At 43.6% G+C, this 24,282-nt stretch overlaps 1 protein-coding gene across 5 annotated transcripts in view; it reads right to left on the bottom strand.

The window, feature by feature from the left end:
• ATG5 (autophagy related 5) overlaps window positions 1–24,282 on the bottom strand; it is a 187,276-nt gene that overhangs the window by 47,380 nt on the left and 115,614 nt on the right. For 3 of the 5 annotated variants that reach the window (XM_059700818.1, XM_059700819.1, XM_059700822.1), the window contains one exon: window positions 21,597–22,354. The exons of 1 other annotated variant lie outside the window; for it this stretch is intronic. In XM_059700818.1, the coding sequence (XP_059556801.1) occupies window positions 22,218–22,354 (137 nt within the window). In that variant the 3' untranslated portion in view covers window positions 21,597–22,217. Of the gene's footprint in view, window positions 1–21,596; window positions 22,355–22,523; window positions 22,556–24,282 lie in introns of those variants that run through there. One more of the 5 variants, XM_059700821.1, reaches the window with a different exon arrangement.

The raw sequence follows: 24,282 nt of genomic DNA, 5'->3' as shown, positions 1-24,282 counted from the left end.
TCTGAAATAAAAATAAAATATTCTCCCATGTTTAAAACCAATTGGAAAAAGTTAATGAAAGTTTTACAGTCAGAAATATGACACTATTCTACAGCCTATATTATTCAATCTGTTCTCACACCATTGTCTACACTCATAAACCCACCCAAAAGAGACATAACATCTATCCAGTGCAGGAACCTCAGACAGAGAAAACAAAGGGACAAAGAAACAAATATCCATTAAAAAAAAAAAAAAAAAGGAACCAGGACCAGGGCTGCTTGGAGAGAGGAGTGAGTCTAGGGCTGGGGCAGGAATATACTAGTGCAGAGAGTAAGGAAGTGCTCGAAAACCAAGGGATGGGGGCATGTCAAAAGGGACACAGGAGCCACCTGAAAGTTTCAATGTCCAATGCTGGAACAATCTGAGCAACAAAATAAATACCTGCTATCCGATTATAATCCAAAGCATTAAATAAATATCCATGGGAGTCTATACTGACACAAATACATGGTCGTTTAAAATTACATGGCGGTGTGGACGAAAAATGGGCCACATGCTGAACCGGACAAGTTCAGGGTGGGCCTGCAAGGCAGCTTTACAAACTCAGAGACTAAAGGTAACCACAGGATGGTCTGAAATTAAAACTTCCTGGCTGAAACTCAGTCATGGCAGGTAGTTGTGTCCTAGGCCAGTATCTTTCTTGACGGAGGTCAATCTTTACCTTAACTGAGCCTGTCTGTTATCTGTTTGCATCCATGATAACCTACCTATGGAATGTCAGAGTAATTTCCTTTTCCAGACCCTTCAGGGCACAATCTCCTGAAGCAGATTTTCTGTCAGAATCTCTTGAGCAGGAAAGGGGCAGGATTAGAGGTTCTCTCTGAGTTTTGTTTCTTAATAACAATTTAAAATCACTATCCCAAAAAGGCAGATTCAGGTTGGCAAAATTTTGGTTCCCTTCACAAGTGATTATATTGAGCATTTAGGACCAGTAAGGAGGAATGTTAGTAGATGCCTACAAGGAAAGTCAGTATCCTGTAAAGTTTAGAGTCTAAACTCTCTCCTCACACTTCTGGAGATCATATCAAGACCATGCGGAAAGCTCAAGTCCTTTTGAGTATTCCTCCCACCAGCAGTTTTGGAGTTCAGGTGGTTCTGGGTTCCAGTGGTGTTCCAGAAGTGTTAATGGTGGAAATGGAGTTCTTGGGTGCCTCAAAGCAAAGGAATTTCTTGAGGCCCCTATGGGAGGCTGGGGTTTCTTGGAAAGCTTTATTGATGATGTAAAATTAAGGGGGCTCCCCCCCAAGGTCCCATCCCTGTCTGTCTCGCCATGGAAGAAGTCCAACCTGTCTTCGGCAGGGCCACTACCGGAGTTTCTGTTCTATATTAAGGTACAGTCCAGCCCAGCATCTGGCTGGCTTATAGTTTGTGTTCCCAGCGCAGTCCATTGCGTGTGGGATCTGCACAGTCATGGACTATGCTATTTAAAGCCACATGGCTAAGGAGAGAGGACAGGTGAGCACATGGGCGAGTGTGGGTTATGGAGCAAGCAAACCTGAGGGAACACTTTGTCTGGGACTGTAACCAGGAGCTTCTTCAAACTAACCAATGAACTTTTCAAGATTTTACTTGCTTCTGATGGGGTTCGCCCCCTAGCCAATCCATTGTTCCCCAGGCTAGACTGACAGGCCTGGACCTCCCCTGCACCACCCTGACTTCTATTGCTCAAGTGCTCATCTCCTTCTTCTCCCCACAACAATCCAGTACCCGATGAGGGAGGGGTGTTAATCCCCTTGGAGGAGCAATGCTGTTATAAAGCTTCCCAAGGTGACCATGCTTACAATATCTGACTTCCCTTTGCTTTCTTTCCTTTATTAATATTAACTAGCTAATTACAACAACAGTAGGGCCTTGTCCATTTATGCAATCACTCATCTATTCATCACACATTTTTGAACATTTACTATGTTCCAGGCATAGTTCTAGTACCAGGGATATAATGAAAAGAGGGATAAGGTGCCTGCCTTCAGGGAGCTCACATTCCAGTAGGGAATATCTGAGTCCACCTACCAAAGTCAATTAGGCCTTGTCTTACTTCCTCATTCTTACCACTTTCTCTCCTCAAAGGGGTAGGGTGAGGTGGGGAGAATTAAGCCCTATCTCCTGGAGGGCAGTATCTATATAAGTTATTTGAAGTTCTCCTATAAGATTTATCTCTTCTCCCCTGTTGACTTAAGAAATGTTCAAATCTGTACAGAATTTTAATGAGTTTATTTGAGCCAAACTGATGACAATTGCTGGGAAACAAAATCTCAAACAATTGAGAAAACTCTCTGAAAAATGGCAGTTTAACCACTTATTTTATACATCAGAATCAAAGGGGAAGGTGCTAGGGCAGTGGTTGGCAAACCGCGGCTCGTGAGCCACATGCGTCTCTTTGGCCCCTTGAGTGTGGCTCTTCCACAAAATACCACGTGCGGGCACGCACGTACAGTGCAAAGTTGACTTAAAACTTTAAGTAAAGTTTATTAAGTTAATTTTAGGGAACATTGTGGAGTGAAAGAAGATGTAGTGTTGAGGATTTGTTGTGCCCAGATTTCAAAGTTCCCAAGACCTCCAGGGAGCCAGTGAGTCCAATGCAAAAGCAAAGAGTCATTCATTTCAAACCTAGGTTTGGCTCCCCTGCCACACTCACCAATGCAACGGTAAGCTCCAGTGGCCGAGAGAGAGCACTCTGTGTGGAGAGAGGCTTTATAGGGGACTGGGGCAAGGGGAGGAGAAAGGACTGTGGGCCCTGCCGATTGGCCAGGTGCCAGTCGGTGTCTCATTACACAGGATGTGGTCATAGTGATGGCGTGCACTTCCCTTAACTATCATTGGCCAGTCCAGAGAAATCCTGGGCGTGGCCAGCAGTGGCTTGGCTTCGGGGAAGAAGCCTTGCTGAGCACATGGCCAAGGTAAGATGGAGGGCATAGCCCTTACCCTGGGGCAAGGTGGAGGGCGTAGTCCTCGCCCTTTCAGATTGAGAAAGGTATGTTGAGATGGTTTGGACATATAGAGAGGATGAAGGGGTCGACCTCAGCGAACGTACCTCAATCAGATTGAGGATGTTTTTAGCAAAGGCCAGCTTAGGAGTACCCTAATTAAGTTAGTAACAATGTACCTACCTATATAGTTTAAGTTTAAAAAATTTGGCTCTCAAAAGGAATTTCAATCATTGTACTGTTGATATTTGGCTCTGTTGACTAATGAGTTTGCCGACCACTGTGCTAGGGGATTACATGAAATTCGTTAATGATAGATTAGGGAGGCAGGAGAAAGCAATGGGGGTGGGGGAGGTCTCTGGGATTGGATAAAAAGTAAAAGGAATAGACACATACTTCTTTTACACAGGTGGGCAGAGGATACCTATGTTAACAATTACCACAATAACAATAACAATGAGGGGCTCTGTGGTCTCTTGCTCTGGTGGGAGATTGTGCCCTGAAGGGTCTGGAAAAAGGAAATTACTCTGACATTCCAAAGGTATGTTATCATGGATGCAGAAAGATAATAGACAGGCTCAGTTAAGGTAAAGATTGACCTTTGTAAAAAAAGATACCGGCCTAGGACACAACTACCTGCCAGGAGGTCACAGTTGATTCCTAGTCAGGACACATGCCCAGGTTGCAGGCTCAATCCCCAGTGGGGGACAGCTGATCAATGATTCGCACCATTGATGTTTCTATCTCTCTCTCCCTCTCTAAAATCAATAAAAACATATTTAAAAATTTTTAAAAATAATAAAAAATAAAAATAGCCAAGCAGAGCCAGCCCCAAGTCAGTTCAAAGGACTTTCCTTTCTTCTGTGCTATCTCCCTGTGCTTGAGAATAAACTTAATAAAACCTGTCTGACAATTTCTCTGGGATTTCCTCTCAATTTCTATCTTGGGGAACCCAAGAACCCCAATACTGGTAACGTTTTGTGGCACCTCAGATGGGACCCCTTGTGTTCTCATAGCAGAGAGACAAGGTAGGAAGAAGACAAGTCAGACTCGTGGTGTCTGAGGAGCAGTGCCTGAACGCTGATTCAGCATCATTATGATTGGTGAGTCTGCCTCCAACACTCCTGCTCCTTCCTCCTTCCTGGACAGATTCTGTACTCTATCACATTCTGTTTGTCTCGGTCTTTCCCTTGTGTCCCTGAAAGTGGGCTGAAACCACTGCAGTTGCACTGGCCTGGAGTGACTGACTAGTGGGCAGAAGAATTGCTTCCCTCTGTCCCACCCTGGGTATCTAGGGTTAAAGTCCCTGAAATTGGATTTGAGTCCCATTGCAGACATTGTTTTGTGTTTTATTTCTGTTCTGTGTTCAGTAAGTCCCTTAGAGAAACTTTGCCACAGTTTTGTGGAAACCAGTGGAGCAGTTAAAAGCATATAGGGCCCTGGTTGGTTTAGCTCAGTGGATAGAGCCTCTGCCTGCAGACTGAATGGTTCCAGGTTCAAATCCAGCCAAGGACACATGCCCAGGTTGCAGGCTCGATCCCTAGTAGGGGGTGTGCAGGAGGCAGCCAATCAATGATTCTCTCTCATCATTGATGTTTCTATCTCTCTCCCTCTTCCTTCCTCTCTGAAATCAATAAAAATATTATCCTATCTAATAAAAGACAAAAAGGGTAACTAACCGTACCTCTACTATGCTTCCCATTGGCTAATCAGTGAGATATGCAAATTAACTGCCAACAAAGATGGCGGCCGGCAGCCACACAGCTGAAGCGAGCAGAAGGTTTGCTTGCTCCAGTGATGGAGGAAGCCAAGGTTCCCCACCTGCCAAGGCCCGGCTCTGAGCTCCAGAAGCAACAATGTTTCAATTATAGAAGCTAAACAAATCCCAGATACCTGCTTTCAGCCCGCCACAGCCTCAGAGCTTAGAGCGCCAGTGATGGCAACAGAGTTTCAATTATAGAAGGTAAATAAATCCCAGAATAAAAAAAGAAAAAGAAAAAAAGGAGAGGCTGGGAGCTTCAGTCGCAAGCCAGCCTGAAAACGGCCCTCAGCTTAGATCTGCTCTCCACTGTCAAGTGGACATCCCCCGAGGGCTCCTGGGCTGCCAGAGGGATGTCTGATTGCCAGCTTAGGCCCAATCCCCCGGGGAGCAGGCCTAAGCCAGCAGGCGGTCATCCCCCAAGGGGTCCCAGACTGCGAGAGGGCACAGGCTGGGCTGAGGGACCCCTTCCCCCCCACTGCACAAATTTTTGTGCACCGGTCCTCTAATATATATATATGCTTATAGGGCACTGGCAGCTTGAAGACTCCCCTGAAAGGATAAGTGGGTCATGGAACAGGATAGATTGGCATTAGCCAACTCCCTTCCTGCCTACCTGAAGCAAATATCCATGCAGCAAGAACTCTAAAACCCATCACTCACTATCTATGGCAAACCCATTTTAGGTTTTCAACCTTCTGCAAGACCTCTGCCCTACTGTTTGACAAGTCATTGTTCGTCTTCCTCACACCTGTCCTTCCTACTTTGGTGCCAGTCTGGCTACTTGTTGGATATCTCTCTTCAATTCTTCCCAGTATTTCTGTCTTCTTTCTTTGACTTGGGGCCCTGAAGTTTGTGACCTTTTCTGTCAACTCTCTCCTAAGACTTGTGTCCCTGTGAATTCTCATTGCTATATCTGTGAGTCCAAGTTCACCTCAACCCAGACTCAAAACATGTGGCTTACCAAGGAAGATCTTTTTCCTCTCTTTGTCTGCCTCATTAGGCATTTGATTCACTGTCACTATACACAGATCAGGGGCAGATTAGAGGTTAGCCAAACCTAGACCTGATATGAGGTCAGAGAAACTGGGTATTTCCTACACAGGCTTTGGTCCCTTACTTGTCCTCACTCTGGCTTTCCCCTCTCCCTCTTCTCCCTCTCCTGTCCAGCTCTCGCCAGCTGTCTTCTATATCAGTCCAGGTGGGACCAAGAGTGCTCCTATTTCCTTAATGACCACTCTACCCAGCTCTTGGCCCCCTGACGGTTGGCCACTATCATGGGAAAGGCTCCCAGCATTGTCCCAAGAAATTCTCCCCTAGGACATATCCTCATTAATTGGAACCAATTTAAGTTGGATCATCTAAAAAGGAAAAAATTAGTTTTCTTTTGTAATGAGGCCCAGCTCCAGTATTCTCCTGGGGACTGAAAGAAATGGCCTAAGAATGGTTCTTTGACTTTTAATACTATTCTCCATCTGGACCTCTTTTGTAAACGCGCCAGTAAATAGTTGGAGATCCCCTATGTTCAGGCGTTTGTGAAACTATACCAGGGCCCAAAGCTCTGAGAATCTTGCTGTGTCTGTGTGGCCTCACTCTCAAACCTGACTTCATGCCCACCCTCCTTTGACCCTTTTTTTTTGGTCCCCTCCTAATTTGGCTCTTGGGGCCCTCCTCAACCCAGTTCAGCCCTTGTCACTCCATCCTGCTTGCTGAGAGTCCCCCAAACCTCCCTGCTCCTAACTCTTCTGCCCCCTCATCTCCATCCCCTACTAGAACAGGGAGAGGTTTTTGCTATGGCAAATATTTCCTGCTGCATGTATGTAAATACCAGTGGACAGACTGAAGAAAGAACAAATAAGATTCTAAACCAGGCCAAACGCAATCTTAATAACCCCACTGCTCAAACTACACTGAGTGTCCAGATTATTATGACCACCTGGCGTTTGTAGGCAAATTAGCTATAATTTCGCGCTGAAGTTGCTAGAGGGCCAGACCATTATAAATAGGGAAGCAGGTTGTTTACCATGACAGTACAAGTGATTTTTTTCTAAAGATATGGGTAAACAATGTGATTTAACAGCCTTTGAATGTGGGATATATTTGAACATGAGTGGCCAGATTATTATGACCACCTGACGTTTGTAGGCAAATTAGTTGTACACTGTATTGTATGGGATATGAAAGCCGAAGGCCTATTCGAACACCTTTTGCTGTCTGCAGTTACCAAGATAAAACATCTCCAATTTGCACAGGAACACAAGGATTGTACAGTCGAGCATTGGAAAAAAGTCGTGTGGTCCGATGAATCACGTTTCCAGTTGCATCATGCAGATGGCAGAGTGAGAATTTCACGGAAACAGCATGAAAGCATGCACCCCACATGCATGAGTACAACCCTTCAAGCTGGTGGGGGCAGTGTTATAGTTTGGGGCATGTTTTCCTGGCATGATTTGGGCCCTTTAATTCGTGTGGAACAATGTCTGAATAGCACAACATACCTAAGTATCGTTGCTGATCAAGTTCATCCTATCATGTTGATGGCGTATCCCAATGGAGATGGCTTCTTCCAACAAGACAATGTGCCATGCCACAGTGCTCGTATTGTGCAGGAATGGTTTCAAGAACATGAGGGAGACTTTACCTTGCTTAGGTGGCCCCCACAATCACCAGATCTCAATCCAATTGAGCATTTGTGGGACGAAGTTAAAAGAGCCATCAGGCAGCTGGTTCCACAACCATCAGATCTCACAGAACTGGACAGTGCTATTCATCAGGCATGGTGTCAGATTTCTCGCATCACCTTTTAACATCTCGTGGAGTCAATGCCAAGAAGAATCGCCACAGTATTGAAGGCAAAAAGGGGCCCAACGAAGTACTGATGGGGTGGTCATAATAATCTGGCCACTCATCATAATATATATCCCACGTTCAAAAGGCTGTTAAGTCGCATTGTTTACCCATATCTTCAGAAAAAAATCACTTCTACTGTCGTGGTAAACAACCTGCTTCCCTATTTATAATGGTCTGGACCTCTAGCAACTTCAGTATGAAATTATAGCTAATTTGCCTACAAATGTCAGGTGGTCATAATAATATGGAACTCCATTAAGGGAAACCTACTGAATATCACTTAGCTTCTTCCCCACATGTGAACCCTGGTCATTATCTTAAATTTTTAAATGACTTTTCGCCCTTGCCTCTTCAACTTCCTGTGAAGTTTTTTTCTTTCAGATTGTGGCAATTCCATATCAAGTTGATGGTCATGAAAGGCTTCCAGCCCATCCCAGAGAAGGAAGACCCATGTCCTTACCCCTTTCTAGATCAGACAGTGACAGAATAGTATTCCTCCCAACTATAGGGATAGCACCTTTGTTCAGCAGGAAATAGTTACAGAAGAAGAGAACTCCAACCCTAATCCCTTAAGAATAAGGAGAACAAAATCTCTTAGGAGGAAAATGAGTCTGTGAATGGAAAGATACCAGGTGGCCAGAAAGCCAAGTTAAGACAAGGTAGCTAGAAGAAACACTGGATAAGCTGATTGTAAGAATGTCACCGTCCCTCCACTCCTTGCTAAAAAAAAAATTACAGAATTTTACCTCCTTTCTAACTGCTGACTTTTCTTACCCTGACATGGAACATTCCAAAAGCCCTTCTTTTCCCAAAGCCTGTCTTTTCTTGTAAGCACACTTTGTTCACAGCTTATAAAAGCAGACAAGCAGAGCCAGTCCCTGAGTCAATTCAGAGGATCTTTCTTACATCTATGCTGTCTCCATTGTGCTCAAGCATAAGCTTAATAAAATCTGTCTGGAAATTTCTCTGGGGATTTCTCTCAATTTCTATCTTGGGAAACCCAAGAACTTCAATGCCTATAACAAGTTAATACATAAAAACCATTTAGAGCAGTACCTGGGACATTGTAAACATTCAATAACTGTTCATTGCATAGCCATATAGTGCAGAGTCCCTGGAGGGAGAATGATCTTGGCATATTCAAGGGTCAATATGGGCAAGGACACTAGTTTAAACATAATACAATAGCAAAAGCAGAGAGTAATGAGATCAGAAGCAGGAACCAGATGGAGCAGAAATTAGACAGGATTTTAGATCTGCTTTGGATGGGATGGAAAGAAACTGGAACGTTTCGATCAAAGCACTGACATGGTGCCATTTATGCTTTAAGAAGAACACTATACTTGAAGACTGAAGGAGAACAACAATGGAAGCATGGAGCCCAGATGAGAGGCTACTGTCTGTAGTAGTTCAGGTGAGATCATGGTTGCTTAGACTTAGGTGGTAACAGTGTAAGTGGTAAGAAGTAAATATATTCAGGGACTATTTTAAGGTAGAATCATTAGGATTTGCTAATGTGGAAAGGAGAGAGGAATTAAAGATAACTAGTTAGAGATAAACAGTTTTGGGGGCTAGGTAGAACTTATTAACATAGAAAAGAGTGGGAGAGGTATGGGTTTGAACAGAAAGTCAAGTTCTGCTATGACCAAATACAATTTGAACTATCAGACGTCTAAGACAGATGTCGAGCAGGTGGTTGGGTATAATTCTGCAACTCAGGGGAGAAGTTAATATTGGAAGTAACATAGGAACCATGTTAAAAGACATAGACTGAGCACACATATTGAGTATAGCTAGAAAAAAGGACCAAAGTCTGAGCCCTGAGACAGTTCCACACTTAGGAGTCAAGAAGAGCAAAACAATCAATGAAAACTGAGAAAGAGGCTGAGGTAGGAGGAAAACCAGGAGGGTGTGGTCTCTGGTGATGAAAGTGTTTCATGAAGGTGTGATCAACTGTCAAATGCTTCTGAGAGGTCAAGCAAGATACCATTTAGTTAGCTCCAAGTAATCATTCACTCAGCTCTATTTTCTCATATTTTCAACTATTATCTTATATAGTTATTTTTTTGTCCTCTCTCCTCTTATAGAAGTTCCCTAAGATTAGAGAACATGTGTTGTTCCTCTCAGAACATCTACTACCCTACTTGCCCAATAAATGTTTGAATAGATGAATCATGTAGAATGCTATAAAATCTAGAAGATGCCTAACACAGAATTAGTAATTAGAGACAGTTTGACCAAGATGTCTGAAGTGTTTTTCCTTTAATACTGACGTGTGGGCTTTATTCTGCCTAGAATGAAAGATATCCACCATACATCTCAAGCATTTCTATTGTTTAACTCTAATGTTTCATGCAAGGTGCAGTCCAAAAGTAATTTTTACCTGATTTCCATCTATACTAATATTAAAAGAGTAATATGCTAATTAGACTGGACATCTTCCAGATGTCCTTCCAGACAAAGCCACAGTGGCGGGTGCCAAGGCAGAGGCGGTTAGGGGTGATCAGGCTGGCAGGGGAGGGCAGTTAGGGGCAACCAGGCTGGCAGGGGAGGGCAGGTAGGGGTGATCAGGCCAGCAGGGGAACAGTTAGGGGGTGATCAGGCTGGCAGGCAGAGGTGGTTAGGGATGATTAGGCAGGCAGGCAGGCAGGCGAGCAGTTAGGAGCCAGCGGTCCCAGATTGCGAGAGGGATGTCTGACTTCTGGTTTAGGCCCAATCCCGGTACCGACAGTCAGACATTCCCCAAGGGGTCCCAGATTATAGAGGGTGCAGGTCAGGCTGAGGGGGACCCCCCCATGCACAAATTTCGTGCACTGGGCCTCTAGTGTGTGTGTATATGTGTGTGTGTGTGTGTGTTCAGAGGTCTTCAGTAATTTTTTGTCACATTTGAATAGTAGCAACATTATGGTACATAAGGCTAAGTTGACATTTCATATTACATGGTAATTAATTTCAAAACCAAGACAAAAGGAGCTAATAGAAATATAGGTACTAGGAATGACCAAATTCATAAGGGAGGTATGGCTGAGAAGTCATATCCAGAAAAAGGGCATGGCGTTTTTCCCTGGGGCAGTACAGAATGGATTGTACACAGTTAATAGGTCAGAGTTATTGTCTCTGGAAAAAAAGCTAAAAACCAACAGTTCTGAGTAACAAGAATATCAGTATCCAAATTATGGATGGAAGCATTCAGCATCATAACTTGCTATTTGGAAAATGTGCAACGGACAATAGAAAACAACAAAGTAATCACAACCAAAACAGCATCTGCCTAGAGATCAGAAACACCTGCCACGTGTGCCAATGCCACAGAAAGCCACCCATCTGTGAAGCCAGCTTCTCTCTGGTTGGCCTTAGGCACTCCACTGTGGGCTCCTGGTGATTATTTTCCTAGAATGCCACATTTCAGCTTCATGGCTCTTTTGGTTAGTTGATTTATGGTGGCTCCCTGAGAACAATTACTCATCGTTGATTCCTGTTGACTCTCATACCAAAGGATTGAGAAAGAATTTTCTACAATCTACTGACCACTTGCATTAGTTTTTATATTTGTACTAGAGGCCTGGTGCACAAATTCATGCACATTGAAAGGAAATTAGAAGAAATATTTTAATATCGCGACTCGCCCTTTCTCTATAATAGAAGTGTCAACAAAATTCACAATCAACAATGACAGATGGAAGGAAACACCCATGTGATTGGTGCCAGAGAGAGCTTTATATATATAGATAAACTTGTTTAATTAGACCTGCTTTCTGATTTAGCTAAACTTTTTCCAGCCCAGTGAAGCACCCCAACTTCTCTTTCAGGTAATTGTCAGCAACACAGCAGTAAATATCAACACAAAGCAGATTATTATTGTAGATCACGCAGGAAGAACAAAGGGTGAAATATTTAACTGTAGCAGTGTTTGACTATATTCTGTGCAGTGAGAAAACCTGAAGTCATTTTCAAGTTCCACCATTTCTTACTTCTTTTCAGTTGGGTCAAGTTTCTAAACTTTCCAAATCTCCATTTTGCCAGCTAATGAAAATAGGATTCTACCGAGTTTCCTATTTACCTGCTCCAGGACTTCCGTGAGGATCAAATGAGATGAGGAACGGGAAAATGCTTCACAATTTGGTTAAAGTATAAAATGTTTGTACCTGGCTATAAAGCAAGTCATGCTCCTGGGCTGAAGAAACTCCAAGGAGGCTAGTCACTAGGGAGAGGAAGCCGGGAGTTCCTACATGACATCATTACCCAGTGCCCACAGCCACTGTTTCTGGGCTGGGCTGTGCTGTGGGCCACATTTTGTGCCATGGGATCTCATCAGTGTCGGCTGCGATTTGGTGGGCTGTCACTCGGGGTGATAGCAGGGCCTGTGTCCCACTTGGGGGAAGCCAAGTGTTGCTTTGTCGGCACCAGGTCCACGGTGCTGTTTCTTTGTAAATGGCCAGTGTGTGTCATGGCAGCTCCTGCATTGAACGTCTGCTCCTGGTGGTCAGTGTGCATCACAGTGACTGGTCAGATGGTCAGAGGGACACTTAGCATATTATACACACACACACACACACACACACACACACACACACACACACACACACTAGGGACCCGGTGCACCGTGCACTGGTGGGGGGCGGCGGGGCATCTCAGCCCAGCCTGTGCCCTTTCGCAATCTGGGACCCCTCAGGTAGGGTCTCTGGGCCTGGCCAGCAATCAGGGCCTATTGGGCTTTCCTTCCCCGGGCTGCCGGCAGCTGGTCCCACCCCCGCCCTGCCACTGCTTGCCATCTGTGCGGTGCTGCCTTCCCCTCCCCCACCAACAGTCGCCTCCTTCTGCGGGCGATAGGTGTGGGATGTGACCACTTGGCTGGCCTGGGCCTGCCTCTGCAGGGTGATTGCTGGCCAGCACTGCACACCTGCCAGTGTCGCTGGCTCTGGGCCTCCCTCTGTGGGCGCCGGCAGGATGGCTCTGCAGAGGGAGGCCCTGGCCACCCACCTCAGCGCTGCCAGCCGGGTAGCCTGGGCCTCCTTCTGCAGGGCGATCGTGGGGCAATGACAGGGACCCCCGACTAATCACATCACACCTGCCTAGGCTGGCCTGGCATCTGGAAAGTGTCTGGACAGTTGTTCTGCTGTTCAGCCTTTCGATCAATTTGCATATTATGCTTTTATTACTATTATTATTATTATTATTATTATTATTATTATTATAGACTAGAGGCCTGGTGCACGAAATTTGTGCACTGGGGGGGGGGGGGGTTCCCTCAGCCCAGCCTGCCCTTCTCACAGTCTGGGAGCTCTCAGTGGATGTCCTACTGACGGCTACAGTCTGGCAGCAGATGCTCGGAGCAGGCGTCCTGTGTGTGTGTGTGTGTGTGTGTGTGTGTGTGTGTGTGTGAGTGTGTGTGTCTGCTGGGGGCCTGCCACCAGCCACACCATGGAGGCTTGGAGCAGGCGCCCCTCTTTATGATCTCTCAGGCTCCTGGCCCCCACTGCGTGTTTTTCTCTCCCTTGAGCTGTGGCCAGGGTGGAGTGCTGCCTGCAGGCTGCGCTTTCCTGCTCATGGATCACTGGATCACTTCAGAGACCGGGGGCAGGCCCTACTGGGTGCTGCCTGTGGGGAACTTTCCTGCTCTGGGATCGCCAGGCGGTCCCAGGAGCAGGCCCACCTGGGGGCCCGCCGCCCTCCGCACTTGCCTGCTCTGGGATCACAAAAATGTGTGCACTCGTGTGGTGGGGGGCAAGGGGGGTCCCTCAGCCCGGCCTGCGCCCATTCACAGCCCAGGACCTCTTGGGGGATGTCCACCTGTTGACTTAGGCCCACTCCCTGGGGGATCAGGCCTAAGCTTGCAGTCAGACATCCTTCTGGCAGCCAGGGAGCCCTCGGGGGATGTCTGACTAAAGGGTTAGGCCCCCAAGGGATCAGGCCTAAACTGTTAGTTGGACATTCTTAGTGCTGCCATGGAGGTGGGAGAGGCTCCTGCCACCACCACTGCGCTGGCCAGCCATGAGCCATCTTCTGGCTGAGTGGCACTACTCCTTGGTCTGACCTAAACCCTAGAGATTAGTACTTCATTTTACAACTTTTTCTCGGTTTATAGGCAGCAGCAAACTCAGACCACACAGTCGGGTGTGCGAGAAATGTTGCTGTCTTTATTGTTTAGTAACCAAACCTAACTTCAACTTCAGCCCCCATTCTGCCACGTGAAAAAGTATATATATATATTATTTAACTTAGGTTCCCCACCCCCTTCTCTGGAGTTGTACTTCCATGTCAGACAGTTTATATTTCAGGCAGAGGTGCCAAAGAACCGTGCAGGGTCAAGAACATCTGGACCTCAGTCTTCTGTCTGGGCTGGCCCCACCCAGCTGCCCTTGGTCCTCACCTCAGAGCTCAAGTCCATGCTGATCCCTGGTATATTCTCCTCATCTGGGCCTTGAGGCCTCTTGAGTCCAATTCGCTCTCTCCCTCCCTCCCTGCCCCTTTCTCTCCTCACACAAAGAGGTATTGGGCTTTCTGGGGTGAGATCCTCTGGCACCTCCTAAGCCCCGTTGCACGGACACCATCTTGGTGCCTGGGTCACGGCCACCAGGCTGTGTGGCTGCTCTCAGACCCTCCGTCTCCTGCTGCCTTAGGGAGTGACTCAGTGGGAGGGGAGGGTCACAGTCCTTTTTACATGGCCGCCAACAAACACTCAGTGTTCCTTCCCTCTAGTTGTCCTTCTCCTCCTCACCCCAGTCCAGGCACGTCTATGTGCAGGGCAGGGGAGGGTGGGAGGCAGGGGTGTCTCTGACCCAGCACACAGGCTTCCGGATCCACTGCTCCCCCAGGAGGCCTTCCACGCTCTGGACCTCGACACCCAGAACCTGTCCCCTCTCAGCTGCAGGTCTTTGCCCGCAGTGGTCAAGTCTGTTTAGAGCAGTGGTTCTCAACCTTGGCTGCACATTAGAATCACCTGGGAATCTTTTCAAAATCCTGATTTCTGGGCCTCATCATTCGGAAATTCTGTTTTTTTGTTACTAATGTTGTGGCCTCACCCCATAACAAAGAAACAGAATTTCTGGAGGATGAGGCCCAGAAATCAGGATTTTAAAGATTCCCAGGTGATTCTAATGTGCAGCCAAGGTTGAGAACCACTGGTTTATAGGTTTGAAGTCAAGAAGTGCCTCTTTGTTCTCTGCTTTCTGGAGGCGGTCAACATGGAACATTCCTGCCCTGGATTGGGGAGGGGTCTCTGGGTGTTAAGAATACCAGGAGGGGGAGCACCGACTCCTCCGAGGGCTCTGAGAGGGGAAAGGCAGCACCCCCTCACCTCTAACCCCAGGGCATCTCTTTAGAAGCAGAAGCCTCATCCGGTGCAGGGGCCTGTGCTGGCTGCCTGTTTCTCAGAGACAAAGAATTTGATGAACAAACTTTCCCCACTGCAGTAGCTGCTTCATTTGTTCGTTCTCGCATTTTTCATTAGCTGCTAAATCGCCCCTGTGGCTGCAAACCTGTTGTGCCTGACTAAGCCAGCGGGGAGGGCTATGGGAGCTGTGCAGGGACAGGGGAAAGGGGAGGGGGGCCTGGCCTGCAGGGAGGGTCAGTGGTGCCTGCCGGGCTGTCTCAGAGGATGTGGCTTAGGTTAGGTCCTATCCTTTGGCGACTTTAGGAGGGGAGGCCGTGTCCTCCGCTCCCCACTTTGACTCAGGGGTGGAAGTTCTCCTTGCTCTCTGGCCTCATAACTCAGTGGATCATAGTGGGATACGGCAGGCAGGAGGCTTCTGTGGCTGCACATGGGCGCTGGCCTGCAGCCCAGGACCCGAATCCCTGGGGGAGGGCCGGATGGAGGCCGGGCGGGTGGTGGATTGCTGCGGTCCCGCCCGGCGGCCCTGGGTCCCCCGCTGGAGGGCCGGATGGAGGCGGGGCAGGCCACCCCATTGCCGTGCACCGCCTGGCCGTCCCAGGATGCCACCGCTCCGGGTCGCAGATAGCAGGCCCAGATGGTGGCAGGGCAGGCGGGATGGCGCTGTCCTGCCCTGCCTGCAGTATGCAAATTAGCCGCCATTTTGTTGGTGGTTAATTTGCATATCATGCTCATTAGCCGATGGGAGGTGTAGCGAAGGTATGGTCAATTACCATGTTTGTCTATTATTAGATAGGATAGGTGTTTTGTAGGAACTTAAGTTTCCCAGTCCTTTCACTAAATCTTACTCTGCATGTGCCCTGTCAAATGACAGCACTGGCATTTTAAGTTCTAAACTGTTGCATCCCCTGCACATAGCTTGACATTGTATTAGATACTTACTCATTACACACTTGGTGAATGAATTTCCATAGTGACACTGACCAAATGGGACAGATCTGGAGGATGGAGTGAACGGGCTGGAGATACTCTGTTTGGAGTCAGAAGCTTGAGTGCTGCTTTTTTTTGAGTGCTTTTTTCAAATAGAGTTGTCAGAAAAGCAGGGATTATACCTTATGCTATACATTCTGGGTCATTAGGATCTAATGGTTTAATGTAGTATTTCCCAAACTAGTTTAATGTGATGTGGTACCAGGGGGAAATTTCCTATATCAAGAAAGCTTGGGAAGTCCTGGATCAAATGTTTCAGTTTAACTTTAAAACTTCTCAAAGCCTTTATTTACTATGTCAATGTGCTTTGGACTCTAACAGGGAGATATACTACGCAGCTTTTCCCAAACTTTTATTCAGCAGTTATTTAGGACAGTTCACTATGATCTGGGCACAGTGCTAGGTCTTGGGAATACAATACCGAGCTGAACAGACCTGCTCTTCGCAAGTTTATGTTCAGTGTGTGAAATAAATACCACCCAAATATTTATTATAAACACAGTAAATGGTATAAAGGAAAAGGTCATTGGTATTTTATAAGTAATAATGCAAAACATACCTCTTCCACTCAATATAAAAGATTGAAGCACAAATATTTCTCTTCAGGCTTTCATCAGCATGGTTCTAATAGTCTACCTTAGTTATTAATCTTGTCACAGGTCTAACATATTTCCCTTGCTAAAAAATGCATTATATTTTCAGAAGCAAAGTCTAGAGGCAAGATACCACTCATTTGTGAAAAGGTCAGAATTAATAAATACCTCCAGATGCTTGATGAGAATAGCCCCAATTTTGGGGGGTTGCTTAAATTAGAATGATGTTGAAACATAAGATATGTACTGTGGTCTATGCTGCAACTAAAATGAATGTGGACTGACGCAAGGATCTGATCCACAGTGGTTCCTACTGAAAGTAGCAGATTTGAGTAAGCAAGTCTTCATCAGTAATGCAAACCCAAACCAACTGCACTTGGTATATTGATTTCTAAATGACAAGGTTCTTATTTTTATAGATTGTATTTTTAACAGGAAAATACAATGATTTTAATGTGTCATTAAATACTCTTGAGTTTATTTTTTCTTCCTTTTATGAACATTTGCAAAGCACGAACTATGTGCTAGACACACCACAAAGAACCGGCGAAAACAAAGAAGAAAAAGCCTGGTTGTGTTTTATTTATCCTTGTGATGAGGGGATTGGAGGTGGGGGTAAGCTAGAGGGAAAGCCAAATTCATCACTTTCAGAAGAAATCAACTGGTATGTGAAAGCATGCTGGACATTCTAAACCTTCAGATTTGTCTTTACTTCATGCTGGTCATTCCAGCACATTATCAATCAACAAAAATTGTTAAGTATTTAATGACCTAAATATTTGATGAAGGTCCTAAATGACCTAAAAATTGAGTCCTTTATCAATGTAGGGGTACTATAAAAAGTAGGTGTATAGTTGTTTGTATAGAAAATAATACAATAATTAATAAATAATACAAGAATAAACTCTTCCATGTACTCACAACTGTAAACCAACTTTGCCCCATCCTGTTATGCCTACTAGAGTATGACATTGGTTAACAAATGTAAAGAATCAAATTTGTAACTCCTGTTTGAGAGAATTTAAAGGATTCTTTTGTCAAATAGTTATATTTATAATTACAAAGTGTCTATCTCAAATCATCCAAAAAGAGGTATTTCTCTCTTCTCTTCTTCCCAACAGCCCTATAGGTAATTTTTAATATTTTCAGACCAGGAGATAATTACATTTAGACAACACATAAGAGGATGATAGAACTAAAAATACTTAAATATTTTGATTGATTCCATCCTAGTAACTATGAATGGGATTGACGATTGAAGCAGACCAAAGTTATGCCACTCTAAAACTGTCTTTTGGGATATTGATTTTAAGCTGGTTACTAAGAAACAAGCCTCAGAAATAACCTTTGACCTTCACCCCTTCCCTGCCTAAGAGATTCAGACAGAAAAACCTGCTTCAGGAAGGGAACCTTTGCATAATCACCTCAAGCATTAGGTAGGAAGGATCCAAGCAAGGCCGTGTTTACTAGATGCCCTACTATGTCTCCTTGTTTCTAGGCTGCAAAGCAAAATTTGCCTGCCAAACATAATGTCCTCTTCCTCAACTATCTATAAATTTACCTTCTTCCTTTAAGATCTCAGACCCCTACCCCGCCCTTTTTTCTTTGTCCTTGACATATATACCTCACTTTTTGGAATTTTCATGCTTATGTAAATTCCCTATGCACATGTATTAAAATTTTTATTTTCTCCTGTTAATCTGTTAATTTGATGAGCCCAGATAGAAAAATTTAGGTAGGAGTGTAGTAGGCAGGCAGACATGAGCAGAGCAAGGATGATGGACCAGGTACAGAAGGTCACCAGGGCAGAAAGCCCTGGGTGCCGAGCAATGGGCAAAACTGGGAACAAGGACCTCGCCCTCCAGGGTAACCTCGCCTTCCCTAGTATACCACAGGTCATGCAGTTTAGACCTCTGATCTTTTATATTGTCAGTCATGTGATTCAGACCCTCCCCTGGCATGTTGTTAGTCATGGGGTAGACCCCCTTGGAGGAGGAACAAGGGGCCAAAGAATGGCTTCATGTTGACTCCCATGTGGGTCCTTGCACACACTCCCTTAAGCATTAACCCCTAGGGATAACATCTAGGTCTCGGTTGTGTTCCAGCTCCAGGCCCAGAAAAGCAACAAGTGATGCCATGGCTGACATTAGGACCAGCTGCATTGACTAATGAACCCTGCCGTGGCCTTGACCAATCAGTGGAGACCATGACTCTGAAAGGATACACCTGGAAAGCTGATGAATATTCCATTGAGATTCTCCCCTGGGACTTCCCCTAAAATCCCCACCCTTAAAGGCCCTTAGGATGGAGAACCCATGGGCTCTCCCTCTCAGGAGCATGCCCATGTCTTTCCAGTCCCCCTCCTCTTCCCTCCAGGTACACTACCTCTCTCTCCCAAGCTCCAAAGACCCCTTCTTTGCCTCTGTAACTTGTTTCCTAAGCCCGTGTCGTCTACACATCATTTCTTTTACCTGTGTGACTTTCTAAATAAACTTTCTTATGGTTTGAGTCTTGACTCTGATTTGTTTCTTAGCCAGAACTCAAGTACTGAAGTTGCAGAACTGATGTCTGGTTTGCCTCCACCAGTCTAACACCGGTACCATTTCTGCCACCACCAACAGAGGGGAAAGCATTCTTTTTTTAAACCCCCACACTATAAATGTTACTTTTTTCTCTGCCATACCCCAAGATTCTATGTTGGCACATCTAACAGAAAACCAACTTACCTCAGACCTAAATATCAATAATATGATAAATAAGTGAGACTCATCATTTAGCATGACCCACATAATCCTTTAAATTTTTCTGAACATGTAAAGAAAAGGTTACCTCATATACCCTATAAAAACATAAACATACTCCAGAAAAATAACCATTATAAGTTACTGTCACTCAATATCAAATCTTGTATGTCTTCTCAACTTCTATCTAGTTTCCAGTGAAAGGGATGGGGGTGAGAGGAGGAGGAATAAACCTAACAGGACTAGTTGATTCACAGGTTCACTTCAGACTGGCTGGACTATGTCCATGCTGTAAAGACTGGTAGGTCAATTTTATTCAATTACGATCAGGCTACTTTAGGTCTCTAGATATTTAAGGTGCTTAATTCAACTCTAGCCTGGCTAGAACTAAGATCATACAAATGCAAAACATTATGAAAGACAAATAATTATTTACTTTAGGCTAAACTTATTTCTTTCCTGGTTAACAATGGCAGTAATTTTTTAAAATATATTTTTATTGATTTCAGAAAGGAAGGGAGAGGAAGAAAGACGTAGAAACATCAACGATGAGAGAATCATTGATTGGCTGCCTCCTGTATGCCCCCTACTGGGGGTCAAGCCCACAACCCCAGGCATGTGCCCTTGACAGGAATGGAACCTGGGACCCTTTGGTCTGCAGGCCGATGTTCTATCCACTGAGCCAAAACAGTTAGGGCAACAATGGCAATTATTTTAAAACACATTTTCATTTTCTTAGGGGTTCACTACCAAGGATGAGTTAAACAAGCATATAGATTTGTGCCTTCTCTAATTTTCTTTCCTACATCCTCCTTTATCCCTCATAGCTTTTACTTCTTAGAGGAACTTTTATGACTGGTATAAGACTAATGAAATTTCAATGAGTTCCCTAATAGGTAACTTGCTTTATATAAATTTCATCTCTAACTTCTAGAAATAAAGACAGAAATTTTGTTTAATTTTTTAGTAAACCATAAGATTTAAATATCCAAAGAAAAAGAAACAAAAATAGATATTTAAGCCAGCACTAACTTGTGTTTCTATTCTCTCTTGGTACTGGAGGCTTGACTTACCTAGGACTAGAGTAATACAGTTATGATGCTGGTGTAACTCATTAGAACGAGTAGGTGAAAATGGGCGATGGCTTGATAAAATTTGCTTCCCAATCTGGAAGTCAAGAGCATTAGTAGTTCACATGAGCCCACAGCAGAGACTTGCCCGGGTCTTGTCTGTGGAAAAGTATGTCTTACCGCACTCGCTTCTTCACAGCTCAGCACTCCCTGGCATTTTGATCCTTTTGCCCATTGATGCTCACTTTAGTCTGTCAAAACATCAAGGGGGAAAATCCCCAAACTGAACAGACGAATAAACACTTTTAATGTGAACAATCATATTCAGATCAACCTCTTTCAAAAAAATACAAGTCAGTGGGTTTTTTTATCCTTAAGTAACTCAAATATTGCTATTTTTTCCGCCTGTATTAAAATGGCATTTTTCATTTTATGGACGTTAGCTAGTTATTCACTACTTGCTTTGATTCTTCTGCTCACATTGGTACCCCGTTTTTCTATTTGAGCCTTATCTCTTCTATTGCAGAATATTTGATCTTTGACTAAGTTTATCTCATTTTATGAATAAGTCTGCTATTAATCAGTGAAAAGCACAGAAGGGAAAAAGAAGCAGTGAGCACCAGTGAGATCTCACTTCAATATATGTAGCTTTTATAAGAAAAACATTCATTTTTATTGTGCAATCTAAAACCATTATCGTGTGATACTAGGTCCTTTAGCATAACCACATGAGCCGACATTCAATATGGACAGCTTACAAGAGACAAAGTGTAATGCACAAATACTTCCGGCTGGTAGAATTTCAGCAGCGTGGTAATCAAGTGCAGCAAAACTTCCCTTATATCGAATAAGAATCCAGTAACCTCTGGGTATTTTTGGTAACGTTAAGAAAAAGGTACTGCAGTCAGAAGATCAGTAATCTTTAGACTTCAAAGACTGGCTACCAGCAACCACAGTGAAATATTAGACATGAAGCCAATGAAAAACATTAACTTAAAAAGGAATGGTTTTCCCAAAAATGCAAAATTATCCTATACAGATGCTTAGTATACTAGGATCTGACAGGTTTATAATGGTAAAACAGCAGAGATAAATGATAACATTATTTATATCTTTAGCGCCTGAAGGACACAGATTTAAAAACCAGCGGCTAGAACACCTATGACAGCTCCTGAGACAGGTTATCCTATGCCCTACATTCATTCCATGCCTGTGTTGGCCAGTCTGAATGATAACGTGTAAGAGTGAAAACAGTGACCTAGTATGTGAGTCAGAAAGTACTGGAAAAGTGACAAAATTGTATGTTATTAAATGACAAAACATATTTCGAAGCTTTATTTAAAAATCTCTCACTGTTCATTATCAAAGTTACAAGATTGTTTGCATACCAATAGACGGGACTGTAAACAGGAAATTTTCATTAAGGAAAGATGGGTTTACTGTAATTTGATCTTTTACAAAAAACTGCTGCAAGTTATTGATAACAGAATTTCTCTTTTACTTTCTTAAGTCTAATTCTCTTGAAAATTAAACCAATGTTTCCACTCCCTTGAGCTAAAGTTCAACCATGGTCACCTTAGGAAATACCCCTGTTTATTTGTTAATCAGAAATACAAATTGAGTGGCACATATTTCCATTTTCTTCTTAGGCCAAAGGTTTCGGCTTCATTATATTTTACAAGAAAACAGAAGACTTGCAGTGATCCTGTAAAGTCTTTCCTGTCGCAGCTGAGGTTTAATGACGGCAGTGGAGGAAAGCAGTGGTGATGCAAAGCAAGACCAGCCCCAGTGCCCTTATCAGACATGGAATCTTTTTCCTGTTTGGCTTGCAGCAGGGTTTCTGGTCAGGTTGCCTCCACCAAACCTGACTGAAGCAGAAGGGTAACATGCTCTGGTAAATCCTGTCATAGCTGATCCTTCAATCTGTGGGTTGTGGGATGATACTAATATGGAGAAAATTATCCGGGTAGCTCAGATGTTCACTCAGCCACTGTAGAGGTGTTTCCAACATTGGCTCAATTCCATGAATCATCACTTGATTCTTTCTTTCCCCATCTATTCCAAGAAAGAAATCCAATAATAATCAACATGACTTAAAACAGTTGAAGAAAAAAATTATCTGTCTTTTAAGAGTCCTTAGTGAATTAGATGGATTTTTACAGCTTCAACAGATTAAACCTGGTCTGTCTTCTAAGCAGGAAATGTGGACATGGAGAAAGTTCAGATGTTGCAATATATATCACCCAAAACAGAAACCTGAGGGTTACAATGAATTCTGATAAAAATTCGGTTGCTATATGTGAAAGTATTCATTCTTTCTTAATTACTGTGCTTACCTAAGATTGACGTTAGTGAAACTATAGTGGAGAAAACAGCCCACTGTACCCACTGACCAGAATTTATTTTAGCTATACATTAAAAACTGTACTATACGACTATTAAAAATGGCGGGTACATGAAGTAGGTCATACATATTTAAAACAAATAAAATAGATATGTGAGTAGAAATCATCAAGAATAAGGTTTGTGTTTAGGAAGATGTTTAATAAAACAGATGGGAGCTGTAGGTTAATTTTCAATAAAGTTGTTCAAATACATATCAGAAAGTTTTAGAGACATTATTAGAATAAGAGTTAAAGTTTTAATGAGAAGGAACTGAGAGTCTGACTCAGGAGCTTCTGTTTTAGTCATGAAACCTGATTGACTTTTGTTAACACCCATTCGCTAATTAAAAGGGTACTGTCATTCACACTTTTCTTTTAAATTCAAATTTTATTACAAATTAAATTTAAGGTTAGTTTTACTTCTTTTATGATTTTGGGATGATGTTCTGACACTCTTTAAAGTAAACAGAAGCACCTAGGAAAACAAAGAAAGCAAAACCAAACTCCTCTTTTGGGGGGAAAAAAAGGAAAAGAAAGAAACCGTGTCACTCTTTTAGTACAATTCTTGATTTGTCACTTCAAAATAAAATATCTAAACCTCTCAGTTTCCTGGAGACAGAAGACAACAAGGAAACAGGGAATTAATGGAACCACATGAGAGGGAAATACCCTACTTTCCCCCATTTTGCTCTGTTCAAAATGACTTTTGCATCTCTAGTGCTCTAATGCCTAGGCAAAACAGGCTAATGATGTATGGTGGAAATGGCTTGGCTGGCACCTGAAACAAGAGACCCTTTTGAAGAAATATTTAAACTTCCTGTTAGAGGCAGCACAAGTCCTGGGAGGTGACAGTCAACAGATTGACAATAAGAGAGGGTACAAAAACACTACAGAGAATTGATAAAAGAATGCCAAAAATACAAACTTAACACACTATCAATTCCCCAAACAGCCAAATAAAAATTCCAAACAAACTCCCAAATCACTGTCATAGTTTAAAAGATTAAGCTATATACACAATACTATAGAAAGCAGGTTATTAGTCCTTTGAGAAGATTGAAAATGTTGGTATTCAAATGGATGCACCCTCCGCCATCTGGAATGATTCATACTTCGTAAATTCTAGATTGCCAAACTTTGCTGTATTAAATCTTTCTTAGAATATTTGAAAACATTTCCGGTGTAGTTCTCTTTATATTCTTATTATATATTTCTTTGAAATATTTTAATATTCTCAGAATCTTCCTCCTACTTAGCACTGAGTCAAAAAATGAAAGAGCATTGGTATAAGAGTAAAAGTTCCTTATCTGTAAAGTTTTTCCTTAAACCAGAGTCACTTTTGGATATTCTGAAACCGAGTAGAAGAAAATTACAACTCAGTATCCAAAATACTCTGCCTAAAGTATTTAAATGCGGGAGCAAACATAGTGTGTGTTTGAAAGGCAAAAGACCAGCCCTGTTACCCAAAAGGATACTTGGAGTTTAAGTTGTACAACAGAAGCTGGAGAACATAAACACGATTCAAACACTGTATGACAAACCCAATAAATCACGTTATCACAACCCTGAATAGGCAGCACTGATTCTATGCTTTAATTT

The sequence above is a fragment of the Myotis daubentonii genome, chromosome 6, assembly GCF_963259705.1.
Source record: "Myotis daubentonii chromosome 6, mMyoDau2.1, whole genome shotgun sequence".
In the NCBI taxonomy this organism is placed as follows: Eukaryota; Metazoa; Chordata; class Mammalia; order Chiroptera; family Vespertilionidae; genus Myotis; species Myotis daubentonii.
Note: the sequence above shows the minus strand (reverse complement) of the source record. Positions and strands in the feature narration are given on the sequence as shown.